This window comes from Cricetulus griseus, chromosome 2, assembly GCF_003668045.3.
Source record: "Cricetulus griseus strain 17A/GY chromosome 2, alternate assembly CriGri-PICRH-1.0, whole genome shotgun sequence".
NCBI classification, from domain to species: Eukaryota; Metazoa; Chordata; class Mammalia; order Rodentia; family Cricetidae; genus Cricetulus; species Cricetulus griseus.
The window spans coordinates 29,607,784-29,621,645 of NC_048595.1; the positions used below are offsets into that span (position 1 = coordinate 29,607,784).

The following is a 13,862-nucleotide window of genomic DNA, read 5'->3' on the forward strand; positions in this document are numbered from 1 at the left end:
TTGAACTATATAAGTTCATAAATTCTAAGACTGCTTGATGTGAGTGGTGGCTCCACTCCAAATAACAGATTCAGATGCCTACAGTCTAGCCAAGTTTTAGTTTTGAGTTTTTGAAACAGCTTTTTATTTCATTTTATTTATTTTGCCAGTGTTAGGGATTGAACTAGAACTTCATGCATGCTGGCCAAGAGTTACATGTCCCAGTAGTAATGGGCCTTTTAAAAATTGCTATCCATTCAGTCTGTTCTTAGTGTCCAAACCCAAAATTATAGCCTTTTATTACTAATTTGGTCTTCATACAGATCTGTGGTTATTTCCAGGTTCTCTGTCTAAGGCAGCTTCCTCTCCCCTTTGTCATTTACAATATACTTAAAATCCAAGCTTAATGTGGCTATTATATAAGATTTAAGATTCCAAATGACATGTAGAGTGTGTGTGTGTGTGTGTGTTTTTGTGTGTGTGTGTGTTTTTGTGTGTGTGTGTGTTTTTGTGTGTGTGTGTGTGTCTTAAATTTGAACTCATAGTACAGTTTAGGCTTGAAATTGCCAGAAGCCTAATTGAATTTTTGAAACTGGGGAGGGACTTCTAGTTAATGGAATTACTACTTTGGTTTTCAAATATTCCCTTCACTCTCTTGCAGAAATAGCAAGAATAGAGTAAGACAGGACAGCAGTTGATTTGGGGTTCCTTTAAGTTTTATTTATTTATTTATTTATTTGTTCCAATGGTGCACATGCTACGCTCCATTCTGATATGTGGAAGGTGGTCTGAGGAGGAGTGCTAAAAGATCTCCTTCTATCCTTAGCCTACTACTACTAATGGGGTGACTGGAGAAATACTTGTTTAAGCCATTAGGGTTATCGTTCTCTGTTTTAATCATGGGATAATTATCCAGCCCACCTTAGAGAAGGTCAGTGGAAAATAATGCAGTGTAAACTACTACAACTTCAAAGTAGTACTGCCTAATAATGTTTACTATGGACACTTAAACCATGCCTTGGAAAGACAGCACTTTTACTGAATTTAATACTACATGACTTTCTGCCTGAGCAACTTGTTCTGTGTATTTGTGTAGGCAAAAACAGCTGGAAGATATCTTGGTTCTGGCCAAACAATTCCATGAGACAGCTGAGCCTATTTCTGACTTCTTATCTGTCACAGAGAAAAAACTTGCTAACTCTGAACCTGTTGGCACTCAGACTGCCAAAATACATCAGCAGATCATTCGTCACAAGGTAGGAAGGTGTTATGATAGACAAAACAAAAAAACTGGAGGTAGAAACTTAAAAGCTGTAGCATTCTCTAGAAAATGTTTATGGAGTTTTTCAAATAAGGTCAAATTATTAGTTGGAAAAGATACATTGGGTTGGAGTAAAAGTAAACATTGAGTTATAGGCTAACGGCAGAGGGAGGAAAAACAGCTTACATGCCACTTTTTTATATTGTTTTTGCCATGCAACAGGTGAATTTTTAATTTGTTCTATTTGTTATTCATTGTTTCATGTTTGCTTTTCATTTATTTTTTGTTACTCATTTTTTCCATCTGGATTTCCAGGCTCTAGAGGAAGAAATAGAAAACCATGCAACAGATGTGCACCAGGCAGTTAAAATTGGGCAGTCCCTCTCCTCCCTGACATGTCCTGCAGAACAGGGTATCATGTCAGAAAAGCTAGACTCATTGCAGGCCCGATACAGTGAGATTCAAGACCGGTGCTGTCGGAAGGCAACCCTGCTTGAGCAGGCACTGTTCAACGCTAGACTGTTTGGGGAGGATGAGGTGGAGGTGCTCAATTGGCTGGCTGAGGTTGAGGACAAGCTCAGTACAGTGTTCGTAAAGGATTACAGACAGGATGTCCTGCAGAAACAGCATGCCGACCACCTGGTATTTGTGTTTTCATTCTTATGTTAAATTATTTTGTCATTTTGATATATTTCTCTTCATTTCTTTTTCTTTTAATTTCTTCCCTCTCCCCCATTCCAAACACTTCAACTTCATTGTGTATGTGGTAATATATATATATATATATATAATATATATATATATATATATAAAGTGCATTGTTGAATTGGTGCTAAGTACTCATTCTTTTTGGATAGGTCTGTGAAAATCCTTGTATTTATCAAATTGAGCTAATGATTCTAGAAGATCATACAGGATAGAATCAGGGCCCATTTGACCTGCAACTTGTGATTTTCATCATTGAGTAATAGTAGCAGTAGATTTTTTGAGTAGGTGAAAGCATACTGTAACAAAACCACATATATCTGAGTGATATCCATAATCTCATTGTGTAGTTGTAACAAGAATATTTCTGAGATCCCAGGGATTCTGTGTCATCTTATAAAATATTCCTGTTTTGGTCTTTTTCTTTTTAAAACTATGTGTCTGTGTGTATACATTCCTGTGAGTGCAGAGGCCAAAGGTTTCAGATCTGTGTTGAGGTAGAGTATCTGGTGGATGTGAGCTGCTGATGGTGGGTGGGAATCAAACTCAGGTCCTCTGGAAGAGAGTGCATGCTCTTAGCTGATGAGCCATCTCTCCAGCTGTGTGTAAATTTGCTTTTATGAAGTCTCTTTATTTTAGACATAATGGGCATTTTTACTGTATTTCTTTTTTTCTTTTTTGTTTTTGTTTGTTTTGTTTTGTTTTTGAGACAGGGTTTCTCTGTGTAGCTTTGGAGCCTATCCTGGCACTGGCTCTGGAGACCAGGCTGGCCTCGAACTCACAGAGATCTGCCTGCCTCTGCCTCCCAAGTGCTGGGATTAAAGGCGTGAGCCACTAACGCCTGGCCATTTTTACTGTATTTCATTTCTGATATTCTTGTGTTCAAGTTTAATACTGATAGAATGGTAAAGCTGATTTCATCCTAAATCTTCTCTCATCAGCACAAAAAAGAGCTTGCCCATAAAGCATTTTTTAATTGTGTTGAATAATCAGAGAGTAACGAAACAGATAAAGAAGGGAATCAAATATTTGATTTTAAACAAAACTGCTAACTCATCTCTTTAAATGCCCTTTTAACACTCTCACATTTCTTCTCTTTGTTGTGCCATAGTTTTAGGATTAATGCTATTTTTTCCTTTCAGGCTTTAAATGAAGAAATTATTAATAGAAAGAAGAATGTAGATCAAGCTATTAAAAATGGTCAGGCTCTTCTAAAGCAAACTACAGGTACTTTGAAAAGTGTACCTCTTAGCACCTCTAAGATCTTTTAGATTATTTTATCTTACGTGTTGAGTGTTTTGCCTGTATGCATATATGTGCACATGTGTGCTTGATGTCCTCAGAGGATATTGTATCTTCTGAGCCCAGTCTTCTGAGCTATCTCACCAGCCCCACATATATAGTCTTAAAGAGCATAAGCACCCAGCATGAACCACTTCTCTTGGTCTATGAGAAATTTGGCATTCAATGATTATATTGCTGTATGCTCCAGGGAAGTTGGTTATGTGTTTATTTTCTGCTAAATCTTTTGAAAACTACAAGACTTAGTTGTTTTATATCTGATTATAGATGACAATTCCTTCTGCCTCCCAGTTGAAGGAATTGAATACCAGCATTGTCTGTAAAGTTCTGGGAACATCTGGAAATACCTGCAGTTGGATTTAGAGCTTAATCTTCAAAGCAATGTATCCAGTTGAGGGTTTATTTCAAGTTAACCCTCAGTTTTGGATATTAGGATATAAGTCAGCACCATAGCAAGTGAATCTATGAAATTTAAGCTCTAGTTTAAAGACAAGATTAAAGAGAGCTCCTTTGTATGAGCAGTGCTGTGCTGTTCTTCCCAGGTGAGGAGGTGTTACTTATCCAGGAGAAGCTGGACGGAATAAAGACACGTTATGCAGACATCACAGTCACTAGCTCCAAGGCTCTCAGAACTTTAGAACAAGCCCGGCAGCTGGCCACCAAGTTTCATTCTACATATGAAGAACTAACTGGGTGGCTGAGGGAGGTAGAGGAGGAGCTGGCAGCCAGTGGAGGACAGTCTCCCACAGGGGAGCAAATACCCCAGTTTCAGCAACGACAGAAGGTAAGCCATAATTTTACACTGTAACAAGGAAAGAGGTTTCATCTTTGACTGAATCGTCTTTCCTTACCTTAAATCTAAACCAAATGAACTCATGCTTTCTCTCTTGTTTACTCATGAAAATAAGATTTGACAAAAAGACATGTATAAGACTATAGTCTGAAGAAGAAAGAAGTAATTGCCAAGTTCCTGGGAAGTTTGATTGCTATGTTATATTGTATAATTTACCACCATTCATTCTCTAGAAGGAGATACTATGTGAAGACTAGAAGAAAGCAAGTGAAAGGGAGACAAGGGAGATGGGTGAGGGCACTGGAAGGGGAAAAGTAAGAATAAAACAAGTAAAAGAATTAAGTGGGGGGGAGGTGCTTCATGGTTACTTCTGATTCTGTTGCTGGGTCAAATGCAGTTCTTGATGCACAGAAATTCTGTGCAGCTATTCATTAGGTTAAATGCCCATCCATAGTTGGAGCACTAAGGGATAGAAGGAAAGGAACACTGTTTTACCACAGACAACGTGGCTCAAGTCTTGCAGACAGTTCTCAGTAAGCATTAGCTAAGTCTAAAGTTAGGTTTCAAGATGATTGAAAAATGTGAGGCACAGAAAAAAAGATCTGAAGGAAGGAGGTCAGTGCCCTGCTGGGATATGTGTTAGAGACAGCGCTTTCCACTGATATGCTTAATATAGCAAGGTGTGGCCTGAAAACTTTTCCCTCCGTAGGAATTGAAGAAGGAGGTCATGGAGCACAGGCTTGTGTTGGACACAGTGAATGAGGTGAGCCATGCTCTCCTCGAGCTGGTGCCCTGGAGAGCCAGAGAAGGGCTGGATAAACTAGTGTCTGATGCCAACGAGCAATACAAATTGGTCAGTGACACTATTGGACAAAGGGTGGATGAAATCGATGCTGCTATTCAGAGATCACAACAGGTAATGTTTATAATGCTGTGCATTCGTGTTTTTAAGCTGTGGGGTACGAGTGGGATACAGAGCTATAACCTATGTAAGTACAGGCTCAGGAAGAATCATGAGATCAAAATAATACAACAAACATACCTCAGTACTGGAAAATACTTGGAAGATGTTTGATCCAGATTTGAACCAAAATACTCAACCCCTTTGAATAGAGAAAAACTTGCAAGAAGAATCCCATATGAATCTTTTTGTTTTTAAAGATTTTTTTTTTTTAACTTTTATGTGTATGGATGCCTTTGTCTTCATACATGTCTGTGTATCATGTTTATGCCTGATACCCAAAGAAGCCAGAAGAGGGCTTGAGGTCAGATGATTTTGAACTACCATACAGGTCCTCTGGAAGAGGAAGTGATCTTAACCTCTTTACCTCTCTAGCCCTGCCTCCCCACCTCCCTCATTTCTTTTGAGACAGAATCTTATTATGTAGCTCTAGTTTGACCTTAAATCTATAGAAATTTGCCTGCCTCTGCCTCCTGGAAGCTGAGGTTAGGTGAACAGTACCACTGTTTTAGCCTTTGATGGGAAAGGGAAAGATACCAAGAACTGTAATTACTTTCAAATATGCAATCCAAAATAGCACAGTCACCCAAAATAGAATCCTTTAGTAAACACAGGTGTCATGTTTCTTTTCCTTCTGCTTTCTGACAGAGAAGGGGGATAATTACTTTTCTCCATAGCTGGATATGTACTTTCTCTCCTTTCTTTTTTTGAAACAGTCTCTCCCTATGTAACCCAGACTGGCCTGGAACTCAAGCTCCTCCTGTCTCATCTGAGGCATTGCTGTCACACCAGCTGGCCATGCACCTATTAATATAATATGTCATAGCAAACACACACACACACACTCACACACACACTTGAATGAATGGATGACTCCTTGGATTCACAATGTTTTCTGAACCATGAAGACATTTTTTTTTTTTGATTCCAGCTATATCCCTGATTTGTCTTTAGGATTATCCCCAACCATTGCAGCTATTTTGCTTGTTTGTTTTTTGAGACAGGGTTTCTCTGTATTGCTTTGGAGGTTGTCCTGGGACTCGCTCTGTAGATCAGGCTGGACTCAAACTCACAGAGATCACCTGCCTCTGCCTCCCAAGTGCTGGGATTAAAGGCGTGCGCCACCAACGCCCAGCCATTGCAGCTATTTTCAATTACAATGTATTATTCTTGGGAAATTGAGTTCTCACACATACTCTACATACATACACTTTGAGACAGTCTAATGTGGCCTAGTCTGTTCTCCAACTCACTATCCCTGGACTCCTGAATCCTGTGCCTCTACATCTCATGTGCTAGGATATAGGCCTTCTCCACCATGACCAGTTCATTCTTTTCTCTTTAAATATAGGTTTTGCGACCCTAATCCAAAAAATTTAAAGTATTCCAAAACCCAAAGGATGCTCAACCAGTAATGTTGCCTATATAAATATTCTAAAATTCTCTGGGTGGCAGAGAGGCAGGCGGATCTCTGTGAGTTGGAGGCCAGCCTAATCTACAGAGTATGTTCCAGGACAGCCAGAGCTACACAGAGAAACACTCTTGAAAAACCAAAAATAAAGCCGGGCGTTGGTGGCTCACGCCTTTAATCCCAGCACTCGGGAGGCAGAGGCAGAGGCAGGAGGATGTCTGTGAGTTCGAGGCCAGCCTGGTCTCCAGAGCCAGTGGCAGGATAGGCTCCAAAGCTACACAGAGAAACCCTGTCTCAAAAAACAAACAAACGAATGAATGAATGAATGAATGAATGAATGAATGAATGAATGAATAAATAAAATTCTAATATTCAAAATGTTCCTGAGCATTTCTGATAAAGGGTGATAAAGTAAACAGATTAGCAAAGTGGAAGAAAAAGTTATAAAGATTAGAGAACTGTAATGATCAACAGTTATGTAAAGAATGTTCTTCTTAGGTTTTGTGATTAAGTTTGGGATTATTCTAGGTCCCATTCTTTATCTGATCAAGTTCTTATAAGTTAATACGGCTCAGCTGTCTACTGCCATTTTAAATTTATATTTAAATACCTATATCCAGGCATGATGACAACACACCTCTAATCCCTTAGGGTTACATCGCAAAACCTTGTCTCAAAATAATTAATAAATAAATAAAAACAAATGTAACTAAAGTTACTACTGTTTAGTGTTGGAATTGTAGAGGGTTAACAGAAAGTACCACTTCATGAAAGTTCCCTGGTTAGAAGCACACTTTGACAGATTCCAACTGCTATTCCTAATGGAGGATTAACCATCTCCTAAGTTTTATAACTTTTCTTGAAGAAATTGAATTCTGATTTTCCTGCATTTTTGTTGTTGTGATTTTGTTTTCTTTTTTGAAGTTTTTATTATTGTTGTGAGAAAAGGTATGCCTATGTAGTTCAGGCTGGCCTCAAACTTTCGGTCCTCCTTTCTCGGCCTCTCAAGTGATAGAATTATAGGCATGCATTGCCTCACTCATCTTAAAGAATCATGTTTTGTCATAACTGCTCCCCACCCACGGTGCTGGGGATTGAGCCCACAGCTTCATGCATGTCCAACAAGTACTCTTCCACTAGCTACAAAGCCCTCTACATCTTGGTTTGTGATTCTTGTGAAATTGTTTAATTTACTTTTTGAGGTACAACTGTATTTCTAAAAATCCAGGCCTTTCTAGTATTGGTTAATTTATAACTGTAAGAAAGAGACCTTAGCTGTATATGACTGTTCCTTTTTTTTTTTTTTTTTTTTTTTTTTTTTTTTTTTTTTTTTTTTTTTTTGACTCTATTAGTACGAGCAAGCTGCTGATGCAGAACTAGCTTGGGTTGCTGAAACAAAGAGAAAGCTGATGGCACTTGGTCCAATTCGTCTAGAACAAGACCAGACCACTGCTCAGCTGCAGGTACAAAAGGTAAGTATAGAAGAGCCCAAGTGCACACTATGTCCTGACTGGGATAGAGTTTGTGACCCTGACTGGAAGAGAGTTAAGGGAATGGTTTAATGGAATGATGATAGAAATAAATCTATAAATATTATATTTGGATGAGGAAAATGTATTTTGTTTGTTTTATAGAAAAGGATAAGTAGACCTTTGAATCTCCTGGGTGATTTAGGAAGGAAATGTTGTTGTGAACAACTAAAAATAAGAATTGAAAATATTTTTTTTCTTTTAAAAGATAAGCATCAATGATAGGTAAAAGCTAACCTTTAAGAATACTTTTATGTATTTTAAAGCAAGGAATTTCATCAGCACAGGCACAGGGCAGGGTCCTTTCGCTTCTTGACTTAATGCAGTTTACTTTTCAAAGGCTTTCTCCATTGATATCATTCGACACAAAGATTCAATGGATGAACTGTTCAGTCACCGTGGTGAGATCTTCAGCACATGTGGAGAGGAGCAGAAAGCTGTATTGCAGGTGAATTACGATTATTATTGATGCTGCTATTCCTCATTATGGTGATTTGGAAGTAAAACAATAATGTTTTAAAAGTGTGTTTTTTTTCCTACTAGACTTTCTGATTACTGATAGTTAGAGCAGGGCATGACGCACACACCCATAATCCCTCTGGGTGAGAGAGTAAGGCAAAAGCCTCTCAAATTCTAGGCCATCTAAGTTATATTTGTCCTTATGTTAAGAGTGCAACACAAGGTCCATGTAACCACTGTTTCTCGGGGGAAAAGTTGATTTTAGCTATTCTTCCTAAGTACCTGAAGAGTAAAGTGTGGGTTTGGAGGCTTTTTTTCTAAAGCAGCACTTGGGAGTGTCAGTTTCCACTGTTTTATTGGGATAACATTATCACTTTGTTGGGTGTCTCTGCTAGGCTTTTGTTATTTTGTTATTTTTGTTTGTTTGGGGAATGGAACCCTGGCTGGCCTGGAACTCACAGAGATGGCCTGGCTCTGCCCTGTGCACCATCCACACCCAGCTCTAGAAGATTATTTTTAATTTTGTTTTTCTTGTGCTTTTTAACTATATTCATTCTTTTCAAATTCTATAAATAATATATGTGTATGATAGTTAAATTTGAATTAAATATAAAGAAGAAATTAAAAATCATTTATTCATTAGTCCATCTTAGTTAATTTAGTGTGTTTCCTTACACTTGTTTGTGTGTGTGTGTGTGTACGAAATTTTGTTAAGCGAAAGAAATTTCTAATAATATTTTTTTTTCTTTTTGGCTCATAGGAGAAAACCGAGTGCCTAATACAGCAATATGAAGCTGTTAGCCTGCTTAACTCAGAGCGTTATGCCCGCCTAGAGCGGGCCCAGGTCCTAGTGAACCAGTTTTGGGAAACATACGAAGAGCTTAGTCCCTGGGCTGAAGAAACCCTGGCATTAATAGCACAGCTGCCCCCTCCAGCTGTTGATCATGAGCAACTCAGACAGCAGCAAGAAGAGATGAGGGTAAGGAATGTGTCACTTCTCCCTCAGTGAAAATGGGCTGTGTAACTCACTGAAAACATTTATTAAGGCCTACAGGATGAATTTTATGTTACAAAGTTAATTCCTAATCAGAACTTCTTTTTACATTGAAAATGCATGGGTTTTTTGTTGTTGTTGTTGTTGTTGTTGTTGTTTGGTTTGGTTTTTCAAGACAGGGTTTCTCTATGGCTTTGGAGGCTGTCCTGGAACTAGCTCTTGTAGACCAGGCTGGTCTCAAACTCACAGAGATCCACCTGCTTCTGCCTCCCGTGCTGTGATCAAAGGCGCCCACCACCAACGTCCGGCTTGAAAATGCATGTTAAATTTACTTCTTTGTTTAATATTAATTGATTTAAGAATAAGATTATAGATGTGTCAAGAAGCTGTCAAGCTAGGCATGGTAGTACATGCCTACAATCCCAGTACTCTGGATAAACTAGAGGACAACCTGGATTATAGAGAAAATTCTAGTTCAGGCTGGGTATTTATAGCAAAAGAAGTTCAAAAGTAAAATTAAATTCTTCAAAAAGTTAAAAGAGAAGAAATTTAAAACAGCTTTTTTATACATGGATAAAGAAAGCTAACTAGGGCTGGGATTAACTCAGTGGTAGACCATTTGTCGTATGCCTGAGGCCCCAAGTTTGATCTCCAGTGTATGAGAAGAAGCAGTAAAAGAACCAGCTAAAAAAAAAATCAAAGAAATTTACAATATTTCCTAGGTGATTTGGGTATTAAGGTATGACTGGATGGCTTTTACTTAATTAGGGTGACAGCTGTGAAGGAATTAATCAGAGTTATTTACCTCATATATTTAAGATGAAAGAAATTTATAGATGTATCAGCCAAAACTATTACTGTGAATAATGCTTTACTTAAATGTTTATTTCTAGTTTATGATCTCCCCTTAGTGCTATCCCCATGTTTAAGTAAAGAGTATAAACTGGACATTGCAGTGTGATTGCTTTTCTTAAGTTACCCTGCTTGGTGACTCAGTCTGAAGTGTAGATAGCTAAGCTATGTAATATATATTATAATAATGTGACAGGGTGGGAAGTGAGACAGGATATGTCCAGGAAGACTTCCATAGTGATTGGACATCTGATCTGGTTTGGGTAATGAAGAGAATTACATAAATGGTGAGAGGCTAGGACTTGCTGGTTAACAATTCAGTTTGTTCTGCTCAAAGTATCTGAATAAGGGAGCTGGAGAGATGGCTCAGAGGTTAAGAGTACAGACAGCTGTTCCAGAGGACCCAGGTTCAATTCCCAGCACTCACATGGCAGCTCACAACTTTCTATAACTCCAGTTCCACAACTTCATACAGATACAGACACAGGCAAAACACTAATGCAAATAAACGAAAAAGTAATTTTTAAGTAAATAAACTGATATAAACATGCTTATTATTTTTGGTTTGTTTGTTGTGACCTAGGAAACCTCATGTTTTTGTTGCTGTTTGTTCTCTTCACTTACTATGTTTTAATTCATATTTCTTCACATAGCAACTAAGAGAATCCATTGCTGAACACAAGCCTCATATTGATAAGATACTAAAGATAGGTCCACAACTAAAGGAGCTAAACCCTGAGGAAGGGAAAATGGTGGAAGAAAAATACCAGAAAGCAGAAAACATGTATGCCCAGATAAAAGATGAGGTGCGCCAACGGGCCCTGGCTCTGGATGAGGCTGTGTCCCAGTCTGCTCAGGTATGTGTGTGTGTTTGTGTTAGCAACTGCACGCTAGTCTTAAGTCATGCCTCTATGCAGAAGTACCCAGACACCATGTTAATAATACCTTATCTGTAGAGTAGGAAACTGTCGCCTTGCACTTCTGTTCTCGGGCATTGGTGCATCGACCCTGTATGAGAGGTGAAGTGCATCTTGGCTGGGATGTGTAATTGTTTATTGATGGTGTCACTGAAAACTTCATGCTCAGTGACTCTTTAGAAGGGATAATTCAAGGATAAATTAATCTTACAGATCCAAAACCAGTGATTACCTCAGCAAAAGTCAGGCTATTAAATGGTGAAATAAATTTTTAAAGAATGATAGCACATTAACTTAAGCAACCAACTTTTTGCATTCAGAAAAAGTATGCTTGCATAGGGAGAAGTACACCAAAGAGAAGGGAAAAACACCAGCAGTGGAATTTCAAGCATGTAACTACACACTTCTCAACTAATATTGCTGTTAGTGGCACTTTTGTCATGTCTGGGTATTTTATTCCTGTTGAGTCAGTATTCTTGGTTAATACTTGTACTTACTCACGTTTTTCCCCCCACCTCCGTCCCATCTCACTCACATTGTGGAATGTGTTCCTTTGTGTTGTTGCTGCCTGCTCTCGTCTTCCCCACATCGTCACATTTCATTGTTGTGTTGACTGCGCCCACCATTACAGATCACAGAGGTAAGGCACCCACTCACTCCCATGGGAATCAGTGTTCTTATAGAGCAGAGAATCGAGGACATTGCCTATAAGAAAACTTCCCGTATCTTTTGTGGAAGTTTAATGTGACCATTCTGTTTGGGATGGAATATAGTTGTAAGGGCATAATGGGAAACGATTTAAGAAATTTGTTTTTCTTTTAGGGCACTTAACATTGATGAGCCTTACTCAAATGACTAAATCCAGAGTTTGTTTTAGATGGGGTTTTTAGATGAAAACTCTTTCTGTGCTATTCTCTTTCCAACTTATACATCAAATGATAAATTCAGAATTTTATGGTTTTTGTCATTTTATTCAAAGTACCAGAAAAATGGGAAGGTTAGGTTTGGCCTTCCTTGTTACCTTTCATCGTGCCAACATTTTCCTTTCTCTTGTTCCACTTGTGGGTTGTTAAACTGCATACCATGGTATTTCAGACTCTAGGCCACTCAGGATGTTAAGTTCCCATCCATTTACATAGCGGTGGAGGGCATCTGACTTGTTGGTCTGGTCTGTTGCATGTACCTGTCATTTGAGATGCTGAGTACTGACTCACCTGTTCATAGTCTTGTCTCTATCCCATCATATTAGTTGAAGTTCGAGAAGTATAGTGACAACACTAACTATTTTAGTGTATTTTTGGTATATTAGTATTTTTTGACTCATAAAATATTGTCTTTCTTCTCCACTCTAATGTGCCAGCACTAATGTACTATGTTCAAAACAGTTCTTTAGACAAACCCAACACTTAACAGCCATTGGGCCTTATTGAACACAGGCAATCATAAACAATACGTCTATAGTTTGACCTTATGCCCTAATATGTTCCCCAATATGATAAAGTATTGCAATGAAGGCTAATAGTGCTATTTTGTTTAGTTTCACGATAAAATTGAACCCATGTTGGAGACTCTGGAGAATCTTTCCTCTCGCCTGCGGATGCCACCCCTGATCCCTGCTGAAGTAGACAAGATTAGAGAGTGCATCAGTGACAATAAAAGTGCTACCATGGAGCTAGAAAAACTGCAGCCATCCTTTGAGGCCCTGAAGCGCCGTGGAGAAGAACTCATTGGGAGGTCTCAGGGAGCAGACAAGGATCTGGCTGCAAAAGGTACTTGGTAGATCTGATTATTCTTTAAGAAAGACTATAGAAGGAATTCCCGGCTGTGGCTGCCTCCAGCATCCTACCCAGAGTCACTTTTCATTAAGTAATGAGTATTCCAAAAAGTCCTGTGGAATTCATTTAGAATTCAGAACACATTTTCCTATTGAAACAAGGTTACAATTGGGAGCTAGATTCCCAGGCCAGGAAACAAATGCTCCTTTAACCCCTAATGTGAGTATCATAGTATCAATAGTGGGTAGACATAACTACCTTTTGTAACACTTTCCATGGGAAATTCACAGAAAATTCAATAAGAACACTAGAAGGAGGCATTCCCATTTCAGCCCTTTGTAAGTTAAGGACTTTTATCTTACCAGATATTTCGTGTGATATTTCCAGATTGCTTCTATGGTTCCTTTATGAGGGAGAGCAACAACAGAAAAAAATAGTGTAGAAATGATAGTAGGAAAGCTATGAGGACTATACTATAAGTAATGTCAGAATTAGATTGAATTTCAATGAGAAATTTAGATTTCAAATTTAGAAAGGTTCTGTTCACATCTATTCTTTACAATTTCAGAAATCCAGGACAAGCTGGATCAAATGGTATTCTTTTGGGAGGACATCAAAGCACGGTCTGAAGAGCGAGAAATGAAATTCCTTGATGTCCTAGAATTAGCGGAGAAGTTCTGGTATGACATGGCAGCTCTCCTGACCACCATCAAAGACACCCAGGATATTGTCCATGACTTGGAAAGCCCTGGCATTGACCCATCCATCATCAAGCAACAGGTTGAAGCTGCTGAGGTAACAAAAATACAAAACATCGTCTTGGATGTATGTCCTTTAACAAAATGCTATGTCCAAGTTGATTGGGGTGTGTATGCATGTGTGTGGTGGTGGTGATTTTTTATTTTGTTTTTTAATGTTTTCATA

At 38.6% G+C, this 13,862-nt stretch overlaps 1 protein-coding gene across 11 annotated transcripts in view; it reads left to right on the forward strand.

Annotated features, from left to right (window-relative positions):
- The window catches only part of Macf1 (microtubule actin crosslinking factor 1), a 329,681-nt gene that overhangs the window by 281,721 nt on the left and 34,098 nt on the right, over nt 1–13,862 (forward strand). For 9 of the 11 annotated variants that reach the window (XM_035439638.1, XM_035439635.1, XM_035439637.1 and 6 more), the window contains 12 exons: nt 1,076–1,235; nt 1,556–1,882; nt 3,088–3,172; nt 3,790–4,031; nt 4,750–4,956; nt 7,765–7,884; nt 8,282–8,389; nt 9,161–9,379; nt 10,900–11,103; nt 11,795–11,803; nt 12,701–12,932; nt 13,507–13,733. In XM_035439638.1, coding sequence (XP_035295529.1) covers nt 1,076–1,235; nt 1,556–1,882; nt 3,088–3,172; nt 3,790–4,031; nt 4,750–4,956; nt 7,765–7,884; nt 8,282–8,389; nt 9,161–9,379; nt 10,900–11,103; nt 11,795–11,803; nt 12,701–12,932; nt 13,507–13,733 — 2,140 coding nt within the window. The remainder of the gene's footprint in view (nt 1–1,075; nt 1,236–1,555; nt 1,883–3,087; nt 3,173–3,789; nt 4,032–4,749; nt 4,957–7,764; nt 7,885–8,281; nt 8,390–9,160; nt 9,380–10,899; nt 11,104–11,794; nt 11,804–12,700; nt 12,933–13,506; nt 13,734–13,862) is intronic. The other 2 variants (XM_035439636.1, XM_035439644.1) reach the window with 1 other exon arrangement.